Genomic DNA, 24,424 nt, shown 5'->3' with positions numbered 1-24,424 from the left:
CCCAGACTTGGAGACTCGCTGACAGTGGCTAGTGGATAAGAAGGAAAACATTCTTAACTGGCCGACAGCAGCTCCCTTTTAAGGTTTGTCCTGAGCCAGCACTAACATATCTCCTCCTGCCTGGAGGAGCCAGGAGATGTCTGGTGTCAGTGTGAGTCTAGGCTTCGGGGGCCACATTTTCCTGGCTTCAGATCTGGCTTTGCCATCTACCATGTGGCTCTAGGCAATTTGCCAGGGTGACGACACCAGCTCTGGCCCCTAGAGGTGGGACCGTATCTTAAATGTAGGCTGAGAAACAAACTCTAACCCTCACTATCATTGCTTCCTTAAAGATGCTGGAGAAGCAGGCAAGAAGATCAAGAGTTCAAGTTCATCCTCAGACACGTATCAAGTTCAAGGTCAGCCTAGCCTTCAAGAAACCCTGTCTCAATAATCTTTCTCTTTTAATTTAATTAAAAAAAAAACAAGCATTGTGATAGTGGTGCACATCTGTAATCCTAGCACTTGGAAGGCGGTGACAGAAGTCCTTAGCTATATAACAAGTTCAAGGCCAGTTTGGGTCGCAAGAAACCCTTTCTCCAAAGAATAAAAATAAAAAAAAAAGAATGCTAGCCAGATATGTCAGCTTTTCAAAAGAAAAAATGTCATATTAAACCAAGTTTTTTTCTTAATGTTGCCAATCAATTTCAAAAAAAAATTCTTAAAACTTAACCCAGTAGAAACAAATAAAGCAGGGCTGTGGGCCATAGCCCACCTACTGATCAAGTGGGCCTCCTCTTTTCAGAAAGCCTTCTCCAGCAGCAGCAACACCCTTTCTCCACGGGACAGCGTGGGCAGAGATGCTTCTTGGGAGGGTAAGGGAAATAGGAGGGACCGAGGATCTGGAAGGCGCCCCAGGAGGGAGGGGACTGCAAAGAGAGATTCCTTAAAAGGATTTAGAAGACTTTTATTGGACTTGGAGAGGCACAACAGGGGATAAGATCATAAATTCACCTCTGAGAACAGCCTGGGTCTGAGACTATGTGGGGGTGGTGGGGAGGGAGGGAGTCTGGCCCTGCTGTTCTGGGTCCTCTCTGCAAGTCACCCTCCACCAGACTCAGGTGCCTGGTGCTCTGATAGGCCCAGGCCACAGGCATAATCCCTCTTCCTTCAGATAGACGTGAAGTTGCTAGCTTGAGCCTCACAACCCATGGAAGTATTTCTGGTGAGTTCTGAGGTCAGGTGGGGCTGGGCTGGACTGAAGTCATCGAAATCTCAGACCAGGTAACTTGTTAGAGGACTGCAAGCAGGGTCTACCGGATTTGAAGAATTCTCCAGAGGATTCAGCCCACAGGAAGGCTTTAACTTCCACTCACATCCTGGTCCTGTGGTCCTCCATAGGGACAGCAGTTGACTTGCTGAGGTGATCAGTTCTGTCATAGGACTGTCCTGGGTCCCTCCAACAGTACTGTTCAGTCCAGCAGTGTGAAAGCTGCAGCCAGAAGGAAGTCAGCACAGCCCTTGCTCTGGTGGAGCCTGAGATTCAGGTGAAAGCAACAAAGACTGAAGCCCGGGTCCTTCTGTTCAAGAAAGCAGGGGCTGGGGCTGGAACAATGGCTCAGTGGCTAAGAGCAGTAGCTGCTCTTCCAGATGACCTGGGTTCACATCCCAGCACCCACATGGCAGCTCACAACTGCTGTCTGTAACTCCACTTCCAGGGGATCCAACAGCCTCACACTAATGCACATAAAATAAAGTTAAATGAAATTAAAAAAAAAAAGAAGGCAAGGGCCTGATACAGCACCAAGGATCAGCCATGCTCTCAACATGGGACCCAGGACCAATGGCCACCAGGGTCCACACAGCTAGGAATCTTTATGCTGGCCTCATTATGTCTCTCCAGCACACTGCCTCCAGGTCTCTCTGCAACTCAGAAACCTTTGTCCCTGAGCGGGGTTCCTTTGAAAAATCTTCCAAAGCCGCATTTCTCTCCACTCATGGCCCCGTGTTCTGGCTCCTCCTCAGGAGTCCCATCTTTTGAGTCTCTCCTCTCTGGACCTCACCCTACTCCTGCAATCCCCAGCCCTGTCTCTCCTGGTGTGGCCTCTGCAGAAGCTGGGGAGTTCTTGGGGCAGGTCCTTGGCTCACTCTCTGTCTCTGCCATCTGTCTTCACCCACCTACTGCGTGAACCCGAAGCTGAAGTCCCAGGGCCAAGCCTCACCCCAGAAGGAATGGGAGCCCCAATCGTGAGCATGGTCTGTGTCCCTCCTGCTTCCCCGACAGAGAAGAAAGGGCAGTAGCAATCAGGAGCCCCAAGATGCCTGCTCTGCGAGTGGCTCTCTCTCCTCTCAGGCAGCCCCCACATAACCCCAATGCCTGCTGGAACTTGTACCAACTCAGAGACCTCCGGAGTCGACCCTGCCCTCCCCAGGCTACCAAGTACAGGACCCAGGGACTGCAGGACCGGGCCCCAGCACCAGAGTCCACCTGGGACAGTGGGCAACTAGAGCATAGGGTCACTATGGTGACACCGCAAAGATGGTACAGGCCTTGAGGTCACAGGGGGAGGGAGGGCCCACGGCCACCAGTGGGGAGGGCACTGGATATGGCTGGTGTGGCCCCTGGAAAGCAATGTGTAGGTCGAGTGCGGCATGGGGCTCTTGGGCTGACACGCAAGAAGTACGAAGTACCCTCCGAACATGACCCTTGCGGACAGTGTCCGCGGCAGTTTGGCCAAAGGTCGACGTGTGCCCTTGGACCATCTGAGGACACAAGACAGGGCACATAGCATTCCCACGATAAAGACACGCGTGGGTAATGAGGCTCAGGTCCTGGCACTCATTGAGCCTCGGGTGGAAGGGCAGCATGAATGTCCCACAATCACCGCGAAAATGAGCGACTGGAGAGGCGGGAGCCCCGGGAGGAGAGCAGGGGCTTAGAGGTCACCACGGACAGACAGAGGCCTGAGGGGCGCAGGACAGGGAGAAGAGGGCAGAATGAAGAGAGCAGGGCGCTGCGTTCCGCCAGAATCCAGCACCCAAGTGGGCTCCGGTCCGGCCAAGGTGCGTGGCATCTCTGAGGTGGGGTCCCACCTCGAAGACTCCATCCCCGCCCCGCACCCCACCCCACCACCCGCCCCTCTCTCCGCCCTGTACGCAGTCCCCTCCCTCCGTCCCGCCTCCTGCCCCGCCACCTCCCTCAGCGGCTGCTTTGCCGCGTTGCCGGCGCACTCCCAGCCCAGCGGACACCAGGAGGAGGAGGCGGGACAGCCGGGGTCGGAGCGTGCAGTCTGGCGGCCCCAGGGCCAAAGTTTGCCAGCAGCACCGGAGGCCAAGTGGGCGCCACGCGCCACCTGCTACCCCCTCTCGCGTCCTCACCCCGGCATCGCTGCACCGGGGGACCGAGCTGCGGCCCGGTCAGCACCAAGGCGGCGACGCTGTGACGGGAACTTAAGGTGGGAACTTCGCGGGCTGCTCCCTGGCGGGACCCTGTTCCTGCAAGCTGCAGCGCTCCGGGCTCTGCACGTGGCGGCGGCCCCGGTGCCCCCTTAGAATGCCTAGCATCCCGGGAGAGGCCGCCGGGCCGTGCGAGATGCACCCACGCGGCCCGGGTTTGGTCCAGTCCCGGATCCTCTCGAAGGGTTTCGGGGACGCAAAGTGCGCTCTCTGGCGGGGCACCCTGGAGCGTCCTGACTTTGCATGCTGGATTCTTGGGGTACCCCGGGAGGAGTTGGGATGCAGGGGCGTCTTTCACTTGCTGGTTCACTATCTGTAGGCAGGGAATGCAGCACCCCACCAGTGGGCCTCATTAAGTCATTCATTAGTTATGAAGTCAGTGAAGGCTTATGGACCGCCTACTTGGTCCGTCCATGGTCCATGGCAAGACCCTGGAAACAGTTCAATGGTCATGGGCCTCAACATCCAGTAGGGAAGTTAGTGGTCTCCTTAGCCTCAGGGTACCCGTGCCTGAGTGGCCCGGCTTTGCTTATAGTTTTTGGGTGTGGATGGAAAAGAAACAAATTCGTTCATTTCCTGAGTTGTATCAAAATTGGCTGAGCACCTGCTGTGGGCAGCTAACTACACCAAGTACTCAACATTCCTTCATTCATTCACGTTTTTTCAACAAGCCTGTATTGAACAGTGACCAAGGTGGAGACGGACAAGATGGGGGCAGCCAGCCCTCCTAGGGTTTAGGTAAAGGTTGAGATTCAGGCCCTGCCTTGGAAGGTCACAGCTTGCCAGGGTGGCCAGTGGCAGCAGTCCATGTGTATAGATATGCCGTTGGTACATAATGCACTCGTTCGTTCTTAATAGGGAGCGGGGTGGTCCCTGGAAAGGAAGAGCTGGGCTTTTAAAAGCTGTGTGTGTGGTGGGGGTGTTGGGGCTGAGGAGGTTCATCTGACGTTGGGTGAACACAGCCTCCTAGTGATGGGATTCATGAGCTAAGCCACCCATCCGTTCAGCATGCATTTTCTTAACCACTTGCAATTTGGATGCTCTTAAGGGGTGCTAGGCACCAGAGTTCCCCAAGCAGATGATAGGTGGGAGGCATATTCTGGTCCCTTCGGTGACACCTGAGCTAAGTGCAGAGGAAGGCGAGAGGAGGGGGCGGGGACTGGAGAAGGGAGGAAGTGCCTCTGTAAGTCTGGGTACATATTCACTAGGGTCTGTTTGACACCCCCACCCCACACACACCTGTGACCACACTCTGTGAGTCACTGTAGAGTGTCTCGCTGGTAAACACACCTCCAGCTTAAGTGGTGCCCTGGAGATTAAGGCAGCGGGGTGAGAAAGAGGTGGGTTTATCTACCTATGGGTCTTTAAGCTTTTGTGACTTTGCCAAGGTACCTGCTGGGTGGAGAGGGAGGGAAGTCAAGCCAGGCATGGAGGCATGGCCCCAGGGGACTACTCTTACCAGCCCAGTTCTGAGCCAACCCATTCCAGTGGAAAAATGTCTGCCATGGGACACTCCAAACCCACAGGGGACCAGCACATGGAAAACAAGACACCCTGAACCTTTCCCCACAGAGGACCCAGGAGGAAAGGCTCAGGTTGGAGGACCCAGGCTATGAGCACCCTGCAGCCTGAGGAGGCAGACCTGGGAATCACCTTCAGTTCTCTGTACTGCGTAGGTGGCTGAGCTCTGGCAAGAGGTGAGCCACCTGCCCCAGGGGACAGAAAGGACAAAATGTTTCCTGAACACCGGGGTGGAGGGGGTGCTCTGTGAGGACCCTTCTCCAAGAATCCACTCTGGGTTGGTTCCCTAAACCCAGAAAGGGAGCCCCTCCCTTCAGTCCCACCCAGGGAAATGGTGGCTGGTAATATGATCTATATAGAATTAATTTTTTAAAAAACAGAAGGGGATGAAGGAGGCTGTCGAAAGCCCGGTCTGTTTACCTGGCAGACTGTTCTGAGTGAACAGAGTCAGCATGCGAATCTGCCTCAAGTTCTCAGGCCTGCACTGGCCCAGCAGACAGTTACAGTGTATCCTCCTTCCTACGGAGCCCTGCGAGCAGCTCTCTTCCTGGCACTTCCCCAGGTCCCCATGGCTTCTCTGTTTTAGCCCATGCTCCCCAATTTCTAACCACAAAGAAGCAAAAATGGAAGACGGCTAGGTCAGTAGATAAGCTGGAGGAACTGAATTTGATCCCCAGAAGCAAAACCAAGAACAGCAACAACAACAAAAATGGTCATAGGTCCCAGGCCTGGGGAGGCAGGGTTCAATGACAGATGGTCTCCAAACCTCGGTTGTCTCCCAGCCCAGGAGAGAGAGGCCCTGCCTCAAAAACAAGTGGACAGTGACAGAAACAACACGCAAGATTGTCCCCTAGGTACGTGCGTACACACACACACACAGAGAGAGAGAGAGGGAGAGAGAGAGAGAGAGAGAGAGAGAGAGAGAGAGAGAGAGAGAGAGAGAGAGAGAGAGAGAGAGAGAGAGAGAGAGAGAGAGAGAGAGAGAGAGAGAGAGAGAGAGAGAGAGAGAGAGAGAGAGAGAGAGAGAGAGAGAGAGAGAGAGAGAGAGAGAGAGAGAGAGAGAGGCTGAGAGGCTAGTGGAAAAGGTGTCCTGGCCCCAATCCTAAAAAGCTCCTGGTAAAAGACAGGTGTACACCAGGAGCCGTTTTGCTGACAGCAGAGCCAGGTGGCTAAACAGGCAGCCTGCCCGCTTAATGCTGGGGAGAGGATCTTTTCCTTATTGTGGTTCAGGCGAGGCATGGAGACAGGGACCCACCTCCCAGCGTGTAATCCTCCAGGGACTTTGAACCCCCTCCCAGGAGGCAAAGCTGAGTCTGTGGGGACGATGGATGACAAGTGTCAAAGACAGACTTCCACATGCATCATTGCTGGGGGATGGGGCAGCATGCAAGGACCAGAGCAGGCTAATAGCTGGATCTATTATAATTAACAATTTAATTGGGGGTGAATGCAGCATGACCAACCCCTGAGTCAGCCCAACCAGGAACCCTAATCCTGACAGATGAGGCTCACCGGAGAGCCAAGGTAGAGATGGAATGGCGCCTCAAGTCCCTACTCACAGTCCAGAAGCCAAAACAAAGACACTGGGAGCTTTAGAAACGAATCTCTAACTTCTAGAAATTTTCCTAAGGGTCTGTGTTAGGTTTCTGCTTTCATACATGAGCGTTTATCAACAGAGTTTTGGGAAGGTAAGAAGCATGTCTCACTGGGTAAAATTCATGCATCTTCTGGGGAGAATCCACACCCCATACCTTCTCCAGCTCCTAGAGGCCTCTTTCGTTCCTCGGCTAATGACCAGGTCTCACTGTAACCCCTGCAATCATGGTCACATCTCTGGAGGCCACAGTGGTGACCCTGAGCTCAAGAAAATCAGGGACTGTTGGTTTCCTACCCTGATCCAGTGTAAACACTAAGATGACACCATTCTCACCTCCAGTCACCTGCTTCTCCCTATCCCCCAGACCCTTCCAAAGCTTGTACTGTAGAAACAGAGATGAGGTCCATCCCTGACACCGGCAGCTGGCAGAAATGACATCCGTCCCAGTCCCCATGAGGACAACAGAATGCAGGGATCCAAGGTGCCTGGTCTATAGTCCCACCGACTAAATTGCTATCCTTACTTGCAGTCATGGGTGCTTGCTTCAGTGAGCCTCAGTTTCCCCATCTTGACTTTTAGAAAAGAATGCAAGCACCTGGAGTTAGGGCTCCAGTGTCACACCTTGGCACTTAGTGAGTGTGCCATGGAGAAAAGTCTAGAGTGTCACTGTTTGGGGCCAGGTGAGGTCTAGCACTCTGCATCTACTCTGAAAAAAAAATGCCAAGAGCCCTTCAGAAGGGATGAGCTAAACAAGCAAAGGACAGACCAGCAGCTTCTGGAACAGCCCCAGGAGGGATCTTAGGGGTCAGAATCAACACATGTGAGGACCACAGGACAAATCAGGTGAAGGACACAGAAACCTCCACTCAGCGGCCCTCGGAGCTCTGCATGACATTCTCTCATTTAAGGGGCAGAAGAAGAGCTGTAATGTGGATGCCTGGCTTGAGTGCAGAGTCTTTCACAGGAGCAGAGGCCATGGTTAGCCATTTTGTCCATTCCGCTACTCCCTCCCCAGATCCAGACCCCACCCCTTGGGCTCATGCCTTGAGCCCACGGTGGGCTCTCTGCTACTTAGAAGCCTCCCTCTGAATGAATGTTTGTCTTTGGAAACACTTGCTGGGCCTCGGTCACAGCTCCAGCAGTGCTATTTTTCTTCCAGGAGAAAGGACAAGAAACAGCCTCGGGCTTGCCTTGGGTCTTTGGACTCCTGGAGAATAGGATGGAGGCATCCTGAAGGGAGATGATGACTGACAGAGAGAAAGGGAGGGTCTCTACATCTGCAGTGCAGCCTTAGAATGTCCAGGAAAACCAAGCAGTTTGGCAGGAGGTTCCACGCAGCCCTGGGTTCCCCAGGCATTTAGGGAGCCCTCTCTCCCACTTCTCCTTGGGACTTTAATATGATGGCAGCTGCTGAAGCAGCCTGACAGCCTGGTTCCAAGGCCGAGGAAATCTCCGGGCTGGGGTGGCGGGAGGGGGGGGACACCATGCTCTGGTGTTCCTGGTGAGGACCCAAGACCATTCCCACACTGGAAGTTTTATGGGGCTTGTGCTTTTTGTCTGTTGTCACACAGGTAACCCCGAGTTGTGGGACCCACCCTGCTCACCGCCTAGCATGCTTCCTCCTTGACCAGAGCTGGGCCGTCTTCTAGTCCCTTCCAATCCCCAGGCTCGGTCTCCTTCCACTCCCTCCAGGCACCTCCACGCAGCACACAGATCCTTCTGTGTTTGCGTCCTAGTCTATGTAATGTGTTCTTTCGCATAAATAGCATGATGCTGTGAGCTCCTGCTGCTTTTCTCACTCGGCTTATGTTTTAGAGACCCAGGTGTGCCTCCGATCCCACACAGACCACAGTCATTGTCTCCTCTGTCTTCCTCTACCAAGACTCGCCCGGCTGGTCCCTGGGGATGGACACCAGGGACTTCCCACTGCCACAAGTGAACGGGGTGGCATTCTTGTGTCTTCTTCATCCCTGAGACCAGGTTTCCGAGAAGCAGACCCCCGAATCAAAGATTTAAAGGTGGATAATTTGTTGTGTCCGTGTCTCCTGTCACCTCTGTGGCCCTACAACCGGGAAACAGACGCTGGAACAGGGCTCTAGAGCCACAGGGGAACAGCATTCCTTAATGTCCCTAGAAGTGCAGGGTGACCTCCTCTAAGACTGGCCAGACACCACTCCCTCCAGCCCTGGGCCTCGGAGTCAAATCGTGAGTTCAGACCCTGGCAGGGCAGTTCACAGGAGATGCCCTTGGCTGGTGGTCGAAGATGGGTGATAGGCACTTCTCAGGGCTAAGGCTAAACGGCAGGTATCTGTCTGTTGACCAGGCACTGAGTCAGGGACATCTCTCATGTCATCGGCTTTACCGTAATTCAAGTGGACAGGAAGTGTTCGTATCTCCATTTTATAGATGCAGAAGCCCAAAGTCAGAGAGCAACCAGCCTATTTCAAAGCTAATGGGCTCTTCTGTTCTCGTCCTAACCCCAAGTAAGCAAATCAACTGGTTGCCCCCCCAGAAGGAAGCTCAGCCCAGATTCAGTCATCACCTATATTTACTCCTCCCCCTCTTCCTCTTCTTCTTTGACAAGGTCTTACAATGTAATCCTGGCTGGCCTAGAACTCACTAGGCAGGCCTTAAATTCTCAGAGATCTGCCTGCCTCTGCCTCCTGAATGCTGGGGTTAAAGGCGTACTCCTGGCTATTCTACATTCTGATAGCCTCAAACTGAATGGTTTAAGAAAATCCACACTGACGCCTTCTGGCCCTGGAAACCATGTGTTTAAAGGGGGTCTGATGGCTAAAACTGGGGGCTGGCAAGATCATGCCCCTTTCGGATTGTTCAGAAAGTGCTTGACTTGCCTGTCTTAACCTCCGGGGACAGCCTGCACTCCCTGCTCCCAGCTCCTCCCCTGTCTTCATAGCCACTGGTAGCCCACAGGTTGGGACCCTTAGCAGCCTTTCTTCATGTGCAGCCTCAGGCTCTTCTGGTTGTAGGGCGCTCACTGGGTCCAGGAATTGGATGCGTGTGCCTAGGGTGACTCTCATCTTCCCAGTGTATGACCCCTGTGATGCCCATCTACACTGACCCCTCCCGTCTGATGTGGGGGCCACTTCAGTAGCGCGCTGAGCTCTGGTGCTGAGCTCATACCCAGGTCAGGCTCCCACCTCTGCCAGCTCACACACTCATCAGAGCACACACTGACCAGGTCTCTTCTGCCGCTCTGACACCTACCTGTGAGATGCTGCACACTGCTGTCTCCTACTCTTAAGTCACAGCCTCCCCTGTCCATCCACACCGTTTGTTGTCAGAGGCGCCTTCTCATTCACGCCTGTCTCAGCGCCACCTACCGGTCGCCTCTGTAAGTGTCACCTCTGGAATCACCCTCCTTATCCCAGGCCCTCTAAGTTTTGCCTGCTCTGCCTCCAAGCCCACTGAAGCCATGCCAGCCCCCAGCCCCCTCCACTTGTCCTAACCTTGATCTTCCCACTGTAGTCTCCTGCCCCCAAGCCCATCCCTGACCCTGCCCACAAAGCCCTGCCGCACATAGAATAAGCCTAAGCTGCTCCCTGCGACCTACACATGCATCTCCTGCCTCCTGCTCCTTATCTGCCCAACCTCTCAGCCTGACCTTCAGCCTTGACCATCCAAGCCCACTTGCAAGACAGAGCAACCCTGGCTGTTTCTTAAACCCAGAGTACCCAACCCCAAGAATCACAAGACTGACTGCTTCGAATGCACAAGGCCCCGCCCTATGTCCCCTCCTCCCAGGAGACCCACCCCACTCCTCCAGATAATGTTGCCACCCCTTAGTCACCCTCCACCATCACCAGCTCTGACTCATCACAGCAGTTGCTATGCCCTGAAGTCACTGGTGAACTTACACAGAAACCGTGTCCCTCTGTGGACCAGCTCCATGAGGACAGAGGCAGGATCCAGGTTGCTGTCTGATGTAGCCACAAACCCAGCATAACATCTAATATATGAGAATGTTCAGGAAGGAATGCATGACTCCCCCAAAAAGCGTCTGCCTCTCTCTCTCTCTCTCTCTCTCTCTCTCTCTCTCTCTCTCTCTCTCTCTCTCTCTCTCTCTCTCACACACACACACACACACACACACACACACACACACACACACGCACACACACACACAGTCTTTGCATAAGTGACTCACTGAAAGGACAGACATGACCCTTGAGAGGGATTGGGCTGGAAAAAGCAGCATTTGTGTCCAGGAAGCTGGCTGGGAGCCTGTTTGATGAATGTGCTTAACTGTGAAGTCTATAAATGCCAGCCGTCCCCCTGTGCCCATCAGATTAGGTATCAGTGGAACCACAGCCTGGGAGAAGTCTATGTGATCCTCCCGCAGCAGCTCAGGAGGTGCTGACCCTCCTCCCAGTGAGCTTGGAGGAAACCATATCTCACAGACCACCTTCTCATCCTGCTGAGACACTCCATTCGAGAATCCCACTGTGAGCAGGGGACCCAAGGAGGTGCTAATGGGGGGCCTGTGCCCGAGGGCAAGTAGGGAGTGCAAGGGAGACTCCCGGAGGAGAGAGGACTCATGGGTGAGCCTCTGAGGAAGCTCCCCTGCTTCCAGGCTGTTCCAGCCAAGTAGAGCAGGCTTTCCTCTTTCCCGTGGTGACACAGGAAGAAAGAGGCAGAGCTGAGAAGCGCGGCGCTACTGAGCAGCTAAAAGGGATTGTTCCCACGCCTCTGAGGGATCCCGGCAGGCTCAGCCCGAGGACATGGGTTCCAATTTTAGAAGAAGTGAAAAGCTCCCAGCCGCTCTAAAAGGCAGTCATTTGACTTCAGAAAGGTGTAGCCTCGCTTCCCAAAACCCCGTCTGCGAAGCTACAGCAGCCTTCCCCAAAGAGAGTGGAGTGACACTAAGCCCCTGTCAAGGAGCTCCTATGCAGTGAGGCCTCTTGAAGTGAGCCCCCTCCCTGCCTGGGTTCCTGCTGGGCATCCCTGCAGGGGAGGGAGTTCCCTGAGTATCCCAAGCCCCACTGAATTCTCTGATGCTGGAAATGATCTGTTCACCGGCACCCCTGGCTTCCTTCAGGAATTGGAAGGAGCGATGGTTTTATTTGGTTTGGTTTTGAAATGGGTCTCCTGTAACTCGGACTGGCCTCTACTTTGCTATGTAGTGTCAATGCAAATCTCTGAGCTTGAGGACAGCCAGGGCTACAGAAAGAGCTCCAGGACAGCCAGGGCTACAGAAAGAGCTCCAGGACAGCCAGGGCTACAGAAAGAGCTCCAGGACAGCCAGGACTACACAGAGAAACCCTGCCTCAAAACAAAACAAAACAACAAAAACCAGTTCTCTTGCCTCCAAAAGGAAGAAGGAACAGTTTGTTCTGGGGCCTAATCTTAGTGGTCATGGCCTAGGAAAACAGATTGACATTTCCCCCAAATAGGATGTTCCACTATGCAAGTGGTTATGCGAGATCTTATTAGTTACAGGACAAAGACATCAAATGTTTGCCCATGATAATTTTTACCAAACGGTTTACCAACTAATTACCAATGATTTACCACTGATAAATCAAAGTATTTACCAAATACAGTGGTGGGGGCCACAGGTAGGTGGATCTCAACAAATCTTGTGGTCTAATAGATTCTAAGGGCTCCCTGGTCACAAGGAGATTAGATCAGACACGGGTGTGGGCAATGAATGGCTTTCAGAGGAACTAAAAATAACCCAAGATTAATTTGGTTCTGGTCTGCAACATTTTAACGATCCATAATCTTCCAAGTTCAGTCATTTCGCCTCATAGAATATTTAGCACAGGTACAGCCTCCCCGCCCCCTCTGTTTCTGTCTCTCTGTCTTTTTCTCTCCCTCTAGGAACTTCAGTTCCCATTGATGAAGAACAGTCTTAAACATACAACTCTCCTGCCTCCACCCCCACCCCAGGTCCAGGTTTTCGGGGAGTGCCGTCATGCCCAGTTTCTTCAAAGCCGGGCATAACCCAGGGCTTCCCTCACGTGAGGCTGGCACTCTGCCACTTGAGCTACAGCCTCAACTGTTTGGGTTTGCTTATTAAGACGGTGTCTCTGTGGACTGGAGAGGTATCTCAGCAGTTAAAAGCACTGCTTCCTCTTTCAGAGAGCCTGGATTCAATTCCCAGTATCCACACAGCAGCTCATAACCATCTGTAACTCCAGTTCTAGGGGATCTCACCCCTATACCTATACCAGGCACTCATGTACATGCATGCAGGCAAAACACCCATACATGTAAAATAAAATGTTTAATATATATATATATTTAAAAGCCGCAAGCAGTGGGCAAAGCCTTTAATCCCAGCACTCAGGAGGCAAAGGCTGGTAGATCTTTGAGTTCAAGACCTGCATGGTCTATCAAGCCAGTCTCAGGACAGCTAGGGCTACACAAAGAAACCCTGCCTTGAAAACAACAACAGAACCCAGTGTCTCTAGGGCCAGAGAGATGACTCAGCTCTTGTGAGCACTGGCTGTTCTTCCAGGGGGCCCAGGTTCAATTTTTTTTTGAGACAGGGTTTCTCTGTATTGTTTTTGGAAGCTGTCCTGGAACTCACTCTGTAGACCAGGCTGGCCTCGAACTCCCAGAGATCCACCTACCTCTACCTCCGGAGTGCTGGGATTAAAGGCATGCGCCACCAACGCCAGGCTCCCAGGTTCAATTTTTAACACCCACACGGTGGCTCATAAACAGTCCATAATCCCAACCCCTCCATGGACACTGCACACTTACAGTGTAGACATACATGCAAACAAAACACCCATTCATGTTAATTAACATTTTTTTTAAAAGAAGACGATGTCGATGGGCGTTCGTGGTACACGCCTTTAATCCCAGGTGCAGAAGTGACCCCTTTAAGGGAAAGGAGCTGCTGGGTAGGTAGCTCTCTCTTGGGTTGCAAAGAGCATGAGAAAGGCAGAGACTGCAGAGGCATGTGACTGTAATTCCAGCACTGGGAAGGTGGAGACAGGCAGACACCGGGACCGGTCAGCTAGCCTGGCTTAGAAACAGTAAGTCCCACATCGTCCCAGTGAAGTTCCATCTCAAAAAAAAAAAAGAAAAGAAAAGATGGATAGCTCCTGAGAAATGACACCCAAGGTTAACCTCTGACCTCCACACTCTGAACACACCTGCACATTACGGTACATATACCTATGCGTGTGTACATACATGCATACACCACACACACGCACAGAGAGAGAGAGAGAGAGAGAGAGAGAGAGAGAGAGAGAGAGAGAGCTATAGGCACATTCTATGTCTGGCTTTTTATATGGCAGGTGGGATTTGAACTCAGGTCTTCATGCTTGCAAAGCAAGTAGTCTTATTCACCGAGTCACATTCATAGCCCATGTTTTTCCTCTCCCTTAAAGGGGTCACATCTGTACCTGAAGCCTGGATTCAATTCCCAGTATCCACACGGCAGCTCATAACCATCTGTAACTCCAGTTTTAGGGGATCTCACACCTATACCTATACCAGGCACTCACGTACATGCATGTGGCCACTACTACAAGTTCACAAAGCTGTCCTCTGGCATCTACATACACCCCACCACAACAGTAAGTTTTTATATGTTGTATGTAATTTGTAAGTATATTATATATAACATGTATGTGGGGGTCTAGAATGATAGCTCGGTGCATAAGAGCACTGGTTTCTCTTGCAGAGGACCAAGATTCAATCAGCAACACCTACATGACAATTTACAACCACCTATAACTCCATTTCCAGGGAACCTAACACCCTCTTCTGGCCTCCTTAGGCACCTTCACACATGCCATATGTACAGACAAGTAGGCACATATACATAAATAAAAATATTGAAAACCCACAGTAGAATTTTTAAATAAAAATACATATTCTATTTCGAAAAATCAAGGGTTTCAACCTGTGGCCTTTGGGACCCAGACCAAGGAAGTGTCTTTAGAATCCACAGTCAGTGAGGGACTCAGCTAAGGCTTAGGGTTCACCAGGGTCTCTCCACCTTCTCCTCCCCAGGCCCAAGAGGGATGTGAAGTCCCAAAATGACCCTGTTACCAGGAGACAACTCGGACTATGACTACAGCGCCCTGAGCTGTGCCTCCGAGGCCGCCTTCCTCCCAGCCTTTTTCCCACAGCCCCAGGCCATCAAGGGTGTCTTCTACCGCAGGGCCCAGCGGTTGCGACCGCAGGACGACCTGCTCCAGGGCAGCTCACTTGGGGACCGCAGGCGACAGATCATCATCAATGTGGGTGGCATCAAGTACTCACTCCCTTGGACCACGCTGGATGAGTTCCCACTGACACGGCTGGGCCAGCTCAAAGCCTGCACCAACTTCGACGACATCCTGAGTGTGTGTGATGACTATGATGTGACCTGCAACGAGTTCTTCTTTGACCGAAACCCCGGAGCCTTCGGCACCATCCTCACCTTCCTGCGAGCCGGCAAGCTGCGGCTGCTCCGGGAGATGTGCGCCCTGTCCTTCCAGGAGGAGCTGCTGTACTGGGGCATCGCTGAGGACCACCTGGACGGCTGCTGCAAGCGCCGATACCTGCAGAAAATTGAGGAGTTTGCGGAGATGATGGAGAGGGAGGACGAGGAGGAGCCGCTGGATAGCGAAGACCAGGACGCTGAGAGTCCGTCCACCAGTGAGGGCCGCCTGGGCCGCTGTATGAGGAAGCTGCGGGACATGGTGGAGAGGCCACATTCAGGGCTGCCTGGCAAAGTGTTTGCCTGCCTGTCCGTTCTATTTGTCACCGTCACTGCCGTCAACCTGTCGGTCAGCACCCTGCCCAGCCTGCGGGAGGAGGAAGAGCAGGTAAGACATTCTGAGACTCGGAAGACTGGCTATGCCTCCGTTCATCATGACCACCTGCCCTGGGCAGCCTCCCCTCACTGCCCTAGTTGAATAGCCTCTGTGGCGCTGGACATGACACTGTGTGGATGTGTTTGCATGCATCGTCTCTGCCTCCCTCCCTGCTAAGATGTGAGTATCCCAGAGTCCGGTGGCTGTGACTGAGGAGTCAGTGTCCTGCTCTCAGCTGTGTCCCCTACTCTCCTTTCCTGTGAGATCTAGAGACAAACCCAACAAAGAGGAGACCCTCCGCCTCTTGTGCAGGTTGCATGAGTGAGTGAGTGTGACCCTGACTTGCCTGCCTCGGAGCTGGGCACATTCCAGTCCTCTCTCCCGCTTCCTCTCTCCCTTCTACAGTAATGTCCCAAGGACTTTTCCTTAGTCGTGAAAACAACTTTTATCCATAAGTCTGTGTGTATGTGCATGTCCCCACAGGGTTAGCATGACTCTGTACATGGGAAGAAACTGCATGTAAGATATTTACTGCCAGCCTGACACAGGCTGTATGCTCCCCATGGGAGCCAGGGGAGGGAGGAGCTCAGCCCTCTGCCTCCATTTACCCTTCCCTGCAGGTCCTCCTGTAACCGTGTAGGGATGTGCTCTCACACCCACCCAGCGGCGAACACTGGGGCAACAGAGCAGTTTGCTGTGTCTGCTTTCATGGAACCCATAGTCTGTCTGTATGCCCCACACAGTAGCTGAGGACCCAGGGCAACCCACAGAAGTACACGACACCTACACAGCACCTCCCCCACGTGGGACTTGGTTTCCCATATAAAAATACACAGTAGGCTTGTCTTACAGATGACAGAGAAAGGCCCGTGGTGAGGGCTGAGTACCTGGGGGAGGTTTCCTAGTGAGTCTCCTCACCTGTGACACCCCTGGGCCTCCAAGCTGTGACTTCTGCCCCGCGCATGAAGGAACAAGGTACACAGAGTATAAGTATTTGAGAGAGAAGTTTGATGGCATGAAATGAACATAAATGTCATGCCAGCAAGCATTTATTGAGCACCAACTGGACACCCTGCGAGTGCTAAGTATTTTATGCTATTTGACGTAGCTTTTTCTTGCCAGGGAAAAGTCCTTCTATCTATGGATATCGTGGAGGATGTGTCGTCACTATTACATTTATAACCCTGAGGGGATTTCTGGTATAGTCTTACACACTGAAGTTTTCTAAAGGGTCTTAAGAAAACATGTCACTAATAAAATTACTTTCAATGATCATAGGGACCAGGGACAAGGAGAAAAGGGCTAGATCTAGACAGCCTGAACATGAGTCCCATCCCACCCACTCTGGCTGCACAGCCTTGGGAGTTACTAGAGCACTGCATGCCTCAGTTTCCCCCCCTCCCTCCTATTGTGAACATTCAATTCAGTGAGTAAGTAAGTCTGTGTAAAGGGATCAGAACAGAACACGTAATCTAGGACCTGGGTTGGTAGCACCCCACTTCATAACCATACATGGGGGCTTGTGTGAGAGGCCTCCTATACACACCTGGGGCTACTCAGGTGGGGTGCAATCCTGGAGCAGGAGGGATTCCCAGAGGTTGGAGACATCAGTGCCCTTAGGTCAGATCACATCCCCAGGATGGAGTGCATTTTCAGAAAAACAGACTGGAGGTTCTCTGAGAACCCAGCTGTGACCCTTTAGAAAGTCCGCAGCTGAGACATCTGTAGCTATCCAGGACTCCAGCCCCTGGGGAGATGTGTGCTCGACAGACGCTGGCTGGCGGGGGCTGCGGGAGGTAGAAAGCAGGCTGAGGAGTTTCATGGGCTGCATCCTCTGAACACCTGTGTCAATACTCTGAAGTAGAAAGACAGACAGAAAGGGAAAGGAGGGAGGACTGGGCAGTGGTGGCGCTCGCCTTTAATCCCAGCACTTGGAGGCAGAGGCAGGCAGATCTCTGTGAGTTCAAGGCCAGCCTAGTCCACAGAGTGAGTTCCAGGACAGCCAGAGTTGTTACACACACACACACAAAAAAAAAAAAAAACCCTGCCTCGAAAAACCAAAAAGGAAGGAAGAAAGGAGGGAGGGGGAAGGGGGAGGGAAAACACAGACAAGGCAGGGGTGTGCCAGCCGCTGGAGGAGTGAGATTGCCCAAACCCAGGAAAAGGAAAGGCCCAGAAAACGGAAGTGGGGGTGGGGGCGGCAGAGGAGTCCATCTGGAGACCAGGATCAACAGCTAGAGCGATGCCCCAGAGCCTGGTGGCATGGAGAGGCAGGAGAAGGTGTCCGACCCCAGCTAGAGCACCCTTCCCTGCTGGCTTGCTAGTGTGACCCCTGCCCTGTCTCCCTTCAGGGCCAGTGTTCCCAGATGTGCCACAACGTCTTCATCGTGGAGTCCGTGTGCGTTGGCTGGTTCTCCCTTGAGTTCCTGCTGCGGTTCATCCAGGCACCCAGCAAGTTCGCTTTCCTGCGGAGTCCGCTGACCCTCATCGACCTGGTGGCCATCCTGCCATACTATGTCACGCTGCTGGTGGATGGCGCTGCCTCCAGCCGCCGCAAGCCAAGCACCGGGAACAGCTACCTGGACAAGGTTGGGCTGGTGCTGCGCGTGCTGCGGGCACTGCGCATCCTCTATGTGATGCGCCTGGCTCGACACTCACTGGGGCTGCAGACCCTGGGGCTCACAGCCCGTCGCTGCACACGTGAGTTCGGGCTTCTGCTGCTTTTCCTGTGCGTGGCCATTGCCCTCTTTGCCCCGCTGCTCTATGTCATTGAGAACGAGATGGCAGACAGCCCCGAATTTACCAGCATCCCCGCTTGCTACTGGTGGGCTGTCATCACCATGACAACCGTGGGGTACGGAGACATGGTACCCAGGAGCACTCCCGGCCAGGTGGTGGCGCTGAGCAGCATCCTCAGCGGGATCCTGCTCATGGCCTTCCCTGTCACCTCCATCTTCCACACGTTCTCCCGCTCCTACCTGGAGCTCAAGCAGGAGCAGGAGCGGGTGCTGATCCGCAGGGCCCAGTACCTCATCAAAACCAAGTCGCAGCTCAGCGGCATGTCCCAGGACAGTGACATCTTGTTTGGAAGTGCCTCTTCAGACACCAGGGATAACAACTGAGGCAGGAAGACATCCCTGACCTGCCTGCCAGCTTCGGCATCAGGCAACCCCCATCACCGCTGAAGCCTGGAGAAAGACTTTAGTGCTTTCCAGCCCAGCCCTGGCCTGGGACTGACCTGAGTGAGCCACACCACAAGAAGGATCTGTGCCACATCCCGGAGAGCCCCCGCCACCCACCCTCCATCCCCCCACCCCCCACCCCTGACCCCGCCCAAGCCCAGAAGTGAAAGGGAAGCTAGCTAAAGCCAGCAGCACCTCACCCACCCCAGGTTCACTCCTGTTTCCCTCCATCAGGTTCCATACGTAAAGAACACGCCCAGCGAAACCTGCACACACCGGGGACTGCCTGGGGGTGGAAAATCCAGACAGCAGGCAGCCACGCGAGACTTCAGTGCGCGCCCACTGAAAGGAAACCCCTTCCGTTGGGCTCTCCAGCTGTGTCTCTAAGTGAAGCCAGCAGCAGGGTACCCGAAGTGAAAGGACCATGTTGCTGGGGTCTCTGGGCTAGTGGGGCCCTGGTGGGATGGGAGAAAAGGGAGCAGACAGACCTTTAGGGGACCGCCGTGGATGCTGTGTTCAGGCTCCTGCTCCTGGCTCCAAAGCCGGTCCTTCATCCTTCTTCCTGCTCACCTCCACCCCGTCCTCTGCTCACCCCCCCCAGTACTCTTTTACCCCTTGAAAGCCCTTTTTTCAGACTCCCCCCCATCGCAGTAGGGGAAACGCCATAAGCCAGTCAGCTCTGCTGACTTTAAAGGTGAAATCACTTCATTTTATGGTTTAAGATAAGTGAGATTTTTAGACTACTCCAAGTTATTTTAATATTACAAGAAAAAAGCACTTTAGACCCCTGACCTGAGCCTCAGTCTAAACCCACAGTAGGCCAGTGCTTCAGGAAGGTGTGACGCAGGAGTCTGGGGAGTGTGTGGGAAGCCTCTGTGCCCTCAGAGGGAGCCTCGCTCCCTGGCCTCGAGAAGCGTAATCTGTGCAACAAGAGGGACCGCAGGCCAAGCTAGAAGACTCCACCTCACCTCACTGTGTCTGAGTCCTGGGTGCCTGGCACTGAGGGGACATCTCACACACATGCACACACGTGCATGCACATGTATACACACGCACATACACGTGTGTACATACATACATGCACAAACACATGTGCATGTACATCTACACATATGCACATACACATGTGCACACACACTTGTCCCCAGCCTCACAGGTCCAACAGCTTCCCTGACTGCTTTATCCCACATACCAACCAGCTGCCTTCTGTCTGTTCAGCAGCAGAAACTGCACTTTTGAGTCGTCTGGTTCTGACTGTAGGCTGTGCAACTCAAATCCCTGCCTGCTGCCACACAGTCTGCAGCTTCTCTCAAACCGAGACACCTGTCCAGACTGTCCACCACCCCCCACACCTCCACACCTGTCCAGACAGTCCACCACCCCCCACACCTCCACACCTGTCCAGACAGCCCGCCGCCCCTCCCACACCTCCACACCTGTCCAGACAGTCCACCACCCCCCACACCTCCACACCTGTCCAGACAGTCCACCACCCCCCACACCTCCACACCTGTCCAGACAGTCCACCACCCCCCACACCTCCACACCTGTCCAGACAGCCTGCCGCCCCTCCCACACCTCCACACCTGTCCAGACAGTCCACCACCCCCCACACCTCCACACCTGTCCAGACAGTCCACCACCCCCCACACCTCCACACCTGTCCAGACAGTCCACCACCCCCCACACCTCCACACCTGTCCAGACAGCCCACCACCCCCTCCCACACCTCCACACCTGTCCAGACAGTCCACCCCCCCACACCTCCACACCTGTCCAGACAGCCCACCAACCCCTAATGCCTCCCTCCAGGCACACCCAGCTGGCCCCATCTCATTGCAGGCCTTTCCACCTGCAGAGCCATCTGCTGGAATGCCTTCCTGCTGAGCACTGCATCTCCCTCCAGGCACACCCAGCTGGCCCCATCTCATTGCAGGCCTTTCCACCTGCAGAGCCATCTGCTGGAATGCCTTCCTGCTGAGCACTGCAGGGCTAACTCATTCTTTTCACCGCCTCGCTGTCCTGAGCACACACCCCTGCCTCTTCCCCACTTTTTCCCTTCTCTGATCCTGAGCTCTGGTCCACTTCCTGCAGGGCCAGCTCAGTGGATACTGCCAGGGACTCTAAAGCGGCTCTCTGCTGCCTCCCAGGGTGTCATGCAGAGTCAGCACCTAAGAGATGCTCGGAAAACATTTTTGAAAAGCAGGATAGAGGGGAAACAGCAAAAGGGAGCAGCGATGGAAAATGCATCCATTACAGCTTAGCTCCGAAATGTCACCAACTGTCTAGAGCCATACCACCCCAAATGTGCCTGATCTCATGAGAAATGTCACCGTCATCCAGAAGTTCACATATCAAAGACTTGGTTCCCATGCAGAGGTGGGGCCTCTGGTAAGGGGGTCATGAGGGCTCTGACCCCATCAATGGACCAACCCATGATGAATCCACAGCTTCAATGACCACTGGGAAGTGGGAGAAATTTAGAGGGGTGGGGCCTGGTTAGAGGAAGTACATCATCAGGGATGTGTCCTAGAGGGGTATGCCACCCCAGATAACTTCCTCTTGGTTTCCCTCTGCTTCCGGCTACAGTGAGGGGAGCAGCTGAGTTCCGCCAACATGCCCTACTGGGATGCTGCACCTTAAAGTGGGCCAGAAGCAATGATGCCGAATGACCATGGACTCAAACCAGAAACCAAAGTAAACCTTCCCTCCTCCAAGCTGCTGTCCTCTGGTGTTTTGTCATAGCAACGGAAAGCTATCTGTCACAGAGATTATTTTTAACACTGGAGCCTGGGTCCCTAGAGCACACACACACACACACACACACACACACACACACACACACACACAGCTTCTCCTTACCTCGTGGGAGACACAGCCATCTCCCACACAGCATACCCACAAGCAGGCAGAGTGGAAATGCCATCCAAACCCCGAGGGCCCCCCTTCACAGCTCCTCCGACACCTGCTCTAGTGACTCAGAGGTGCAAGAAAGTTTCCCCACTAATTAACATCGCCTTTCCTGACCTAGGAGGCGGGACAGCCCAGCCACTTCAAGGCAGCACCTCCGAGTGGTGGGATACCCTCTCCCCCTCAAAGGTGGCTGTGAGAAAGTCTAGGAATGCACTAAGCAGGGCGTAGGAGTCTTCTGAAGTCAGAATGAGAGAAGAAATGCCACTTGTCCAGGAGGGGACCCTCAAACTGAGAACACGGCCTGGTGTGTGGGGGGAAGCTGGGGGTCTGTGACCGGGTTCTCTAAGCTCACCTTGCAGATTTAGCTCTGCCCTGGTGAGTAAGGAAGTCTGAGGCATAGATTGGCCACTGCCCAGAACCTCATGTGAGGACAAGAGGCTCCAGATTCCACCAACATAGCAAAGAGGATTCAGACCTGAACTAAGACAGGGCACCTAGGACACCAGAACACTGGTCTAGAGCAGAGGCCAGCACTCTGTCCTCTTAGTCAGGAACTCACTGTCTGTGAGCCACCTGAGGCTGCAAAGCAGCTGTTGTCAGACCTAGGGGAGAGATGCATCAGTCTGGGGTGACCTTGTGACCTTGCCTCACCCAGCCAGGCCTCTATGCTGACCCCATTCACCTAGTGTGAAAACCTTGACTCTAGAAGACTTGGCATCAGACCTAAAGTCAGTGTCAGTGTCTGAGTCACATGGCTGTCCCCACCTGGGACCTGTCAGACACTTCTCCAGAGTCACAGCAGACAAGAGCAGAATCCTAGTCCTGCCTCCAAGTGACCCAAGACCAAAGAGAGGTGACTGGGCACCTGTCTTTGACACCAAAGAGACGGGGAAGGACCAGAAGACCCATCAAGACTCAGACGCTGCCCAAAACACACAATGAAGAACATCTGACCTCCCTCACACTTGTTCCCATCCTGTCCCAATGCCCTGATGTACCCAGGTGAGACATTGTTATGTAGCCAGAACCTGTATCCATCAGAGAGAGAGCTAATGGCGGTCAGCACTCAGCTGTGGACACGGCACCCGTCCTCATCCTTTTAGAAGGACCAGGGGAGCCATCAAGTACACCTTCTGTGCAGCCAACACTGGGGACCAAGGCCTGGTCTTCGTGAGGTCCACAAAGTGATAAGGAGAGAAATCATGGATATGTGAATCTTGCAGAAAAGAAGCTAGTTGTTGGTGATGCTGGTGACTTCGCAGAGAGTGACAGGGTCAGGGGAGACAGAGCACATCCCCTATGTGTAGTCAGGTGAAGTCTGCAGCCCCGGCTACTCCAGAGGCGGAAGCAGAAGCCCTGTGCATCCAGGGCTTGCCTGGGCTCCAGGGGGCTTCAAGGGCAACCTGGGCGACTCTGTGAGAGTCTGCCTCAGAGTAAAAAGAAGGTTGAGGGTGGTATCTCAGGGATACTGCATTCCTGAGGCCCAGGAGTTTAGGGTTAGTACCTCAAAAACTATTTTTAAAAGTGTGCTCAGATGAGGACTCACAGGGGAGATGACACTAAGTACAAAGAGCAGCTATTCAAGGCGAGAGAAGCCTGACCTAAGCGTCCAGAGGTGTTGTCCTTCACCATACACACACACACACATGCACACATGCACACACATAATCACACATACATACACTCACATACACACACATATATGCATGCACGCGTACACACACATACACAAACATACTGTCTCTGGGGTATTTTTCTTCCTTTTTGGCTACACCAGCCTCTTCTCTAGTCACTGAAAACCAAGTGCAGTCACCACTTCCTGGGTCTCAATCCCTAGAGACAGTCATTTTCAAACCCACCTCCAGAGCCCTGACCCAACCACTTCCTGGGTGGGGTGGCCACCCCAGCACACAGTTCCTGTGCCATGTGCATTAGAACCAGGCACCAGGTGGTTAGGGACAGTCCCTCCGACCCAGAGACAGATAAGACTCCTCAAGCTACCCAGTTCCGTGTCCACCCACTTGCCCCTCCATAAAACAGCCCCACAAAGTTTCTAACTTGCTTTTCAGAAAAGAACACACTGTTTACCTAAATGACCTGTAAATATCCAGGCTCGGCTGGAAATAGATTTAAAGTCACCAAGCAGCCTTGCTTAAAAGGGTGGAGGTGGAGATGTGGGAGGGAAGGCTGAGAACAGAAGGTGGGAGGAGAGAGGAGGAGAGGAGGAGAGGAGGAGGGGAGGGCAGGGGATGGACCGGCTCCTAGAGCCAGGTAACCTTGCAGCTCTGCTGTCTGAGCATGCTCCTATCCCCAATGCACTGGACTCCTGTTCCTAGTGACATGTCCGGTTAATAGGTGGCTTGCGTTTATCGGGAAAGAGGACAGATAGGAAACAGTTCACTTCAGAAGTTTAAGGGCATAACACATGCCAGGCAAATTCATCCACCAAGGCACCTGGGGACAGACTCCAGGGGAGAGAGACCCAGGAGACTGTAGCAGCCTTTCCTCCTCCGGCCTCAGCTGGCAGAGCCCGTAGGGAGTGCTGTAGTTTCACAAGGAAAGAAAACAGAGGGGCCACCAGAGGCAGACCCCCCCCAACACCCCGAAGCTCTTGTATGGAAGATCTGAGTGACGCTACCCGCCCTCCACAGTCCCCAACACAACATCAGCCTTGTCTTGGAAGTGCAGACGGGGACAGTAATGGAGGTGCCCCTGCTGCAGAGCAATCCGCCCCCTGGATGAAGTTCTAACAGGAGGAGGAACAGGCTGGGGTGGTGATAAGTCACTGTCACTTGAGTTGGCCGCTGAATGTTGTTCTCCTCCATCACTCTGACAGCCCCACCTGTTCATCCCAGGGTTAGTTCTGGGGTTATACCAGCCGAGGTAAATCCACCTGCCCTCACGAACAAGTCACTAGGAAGACATGATCCTGAGGCACTCAGAGAAAGCCAGCTTAGGACCACTGGGACACGGTGTGGAAAGTGAGGCTC

General features: G+C 53.5%; 1 protein-coding gene and 1 long non-coding RNA gene across 2 annotated transcripts; one reads left to right on the top strand and one right to left on the bottom strand.

Moving 5' to 3' along the window:
* The first annotated feature begins 3,175 nt into the window (after positions 1–3,175).
* Positions 3,176–21,238, top strand: Kcng1 (potassium voltage-gated channel modifier subfamily G member 1). Its single transcript, XM_005074437.4, has 3 exons — positions 3,176–3,434; positions 14,552–15,351; positions 17,691–21,238. Exons 2-3 carry the CDS (start codon positions 14,578–14,580, stop codon positions 18,459–18,461), a joined length of 1,545 nt encoding a protein of 514 aa, XP_005074494.1. The 5' UTR covers positions 3,176–3,434; positions 14,552–14,577; the 3' UTR covers positions 18,462–21,238.
* Positions 13,365–17,314, bottom strand: LOC121134500. Its single transcript, XR_005871590.1, has 2 exons — positions 16,886–17,314; positions 13,365–16,290 (listed from the first exon to the last, which is right to left on the bottom strand). It is a non-coding gene; the product is annotated as an uncharacterized LOC121134500 (long non-coding RNA).
* Positions 21,239–24,424: the final 3,186 nt, after the last annotated feature.

This window comes from Mesocricetus auratus, unplaced genomic scaffold (assembly GCF_017639785.1).
Source record: "Mesocricetus auratus isolate SY011 unplaced genomic scaffold, BCM_Maur_2.0 Super-Scaffold_100028, whole genome shotgun sequence".
Lineage (NCBI taxonomy): Eukaryota > Metazoa > Chordata > Mammalia > Rodentia > Cricetidae > Mesocricetus > Mesocricetus auratus.
The sequence above is the reverse complement of the archived record's forward strand: the minus strand, read 5'-3'. Positions and strand labels throughout refer to the sequence as shown.

Coding starts and splice junctions, on each gene's coding strand:
- Kcng1 (XM_005074437.4), top strand. CDS start 14,578: ATGACCCTGTTACCAGGAGACAACTCGGACTATGACTACAGCGCCCTG. Junction 15,352..17,690: donor TGCGGGAGGAGGAAGAGCAG/GTAAGACATTCT, acceptor GTCTCCCTTCAG/GGCCAGTGTTCCCAGATGTG.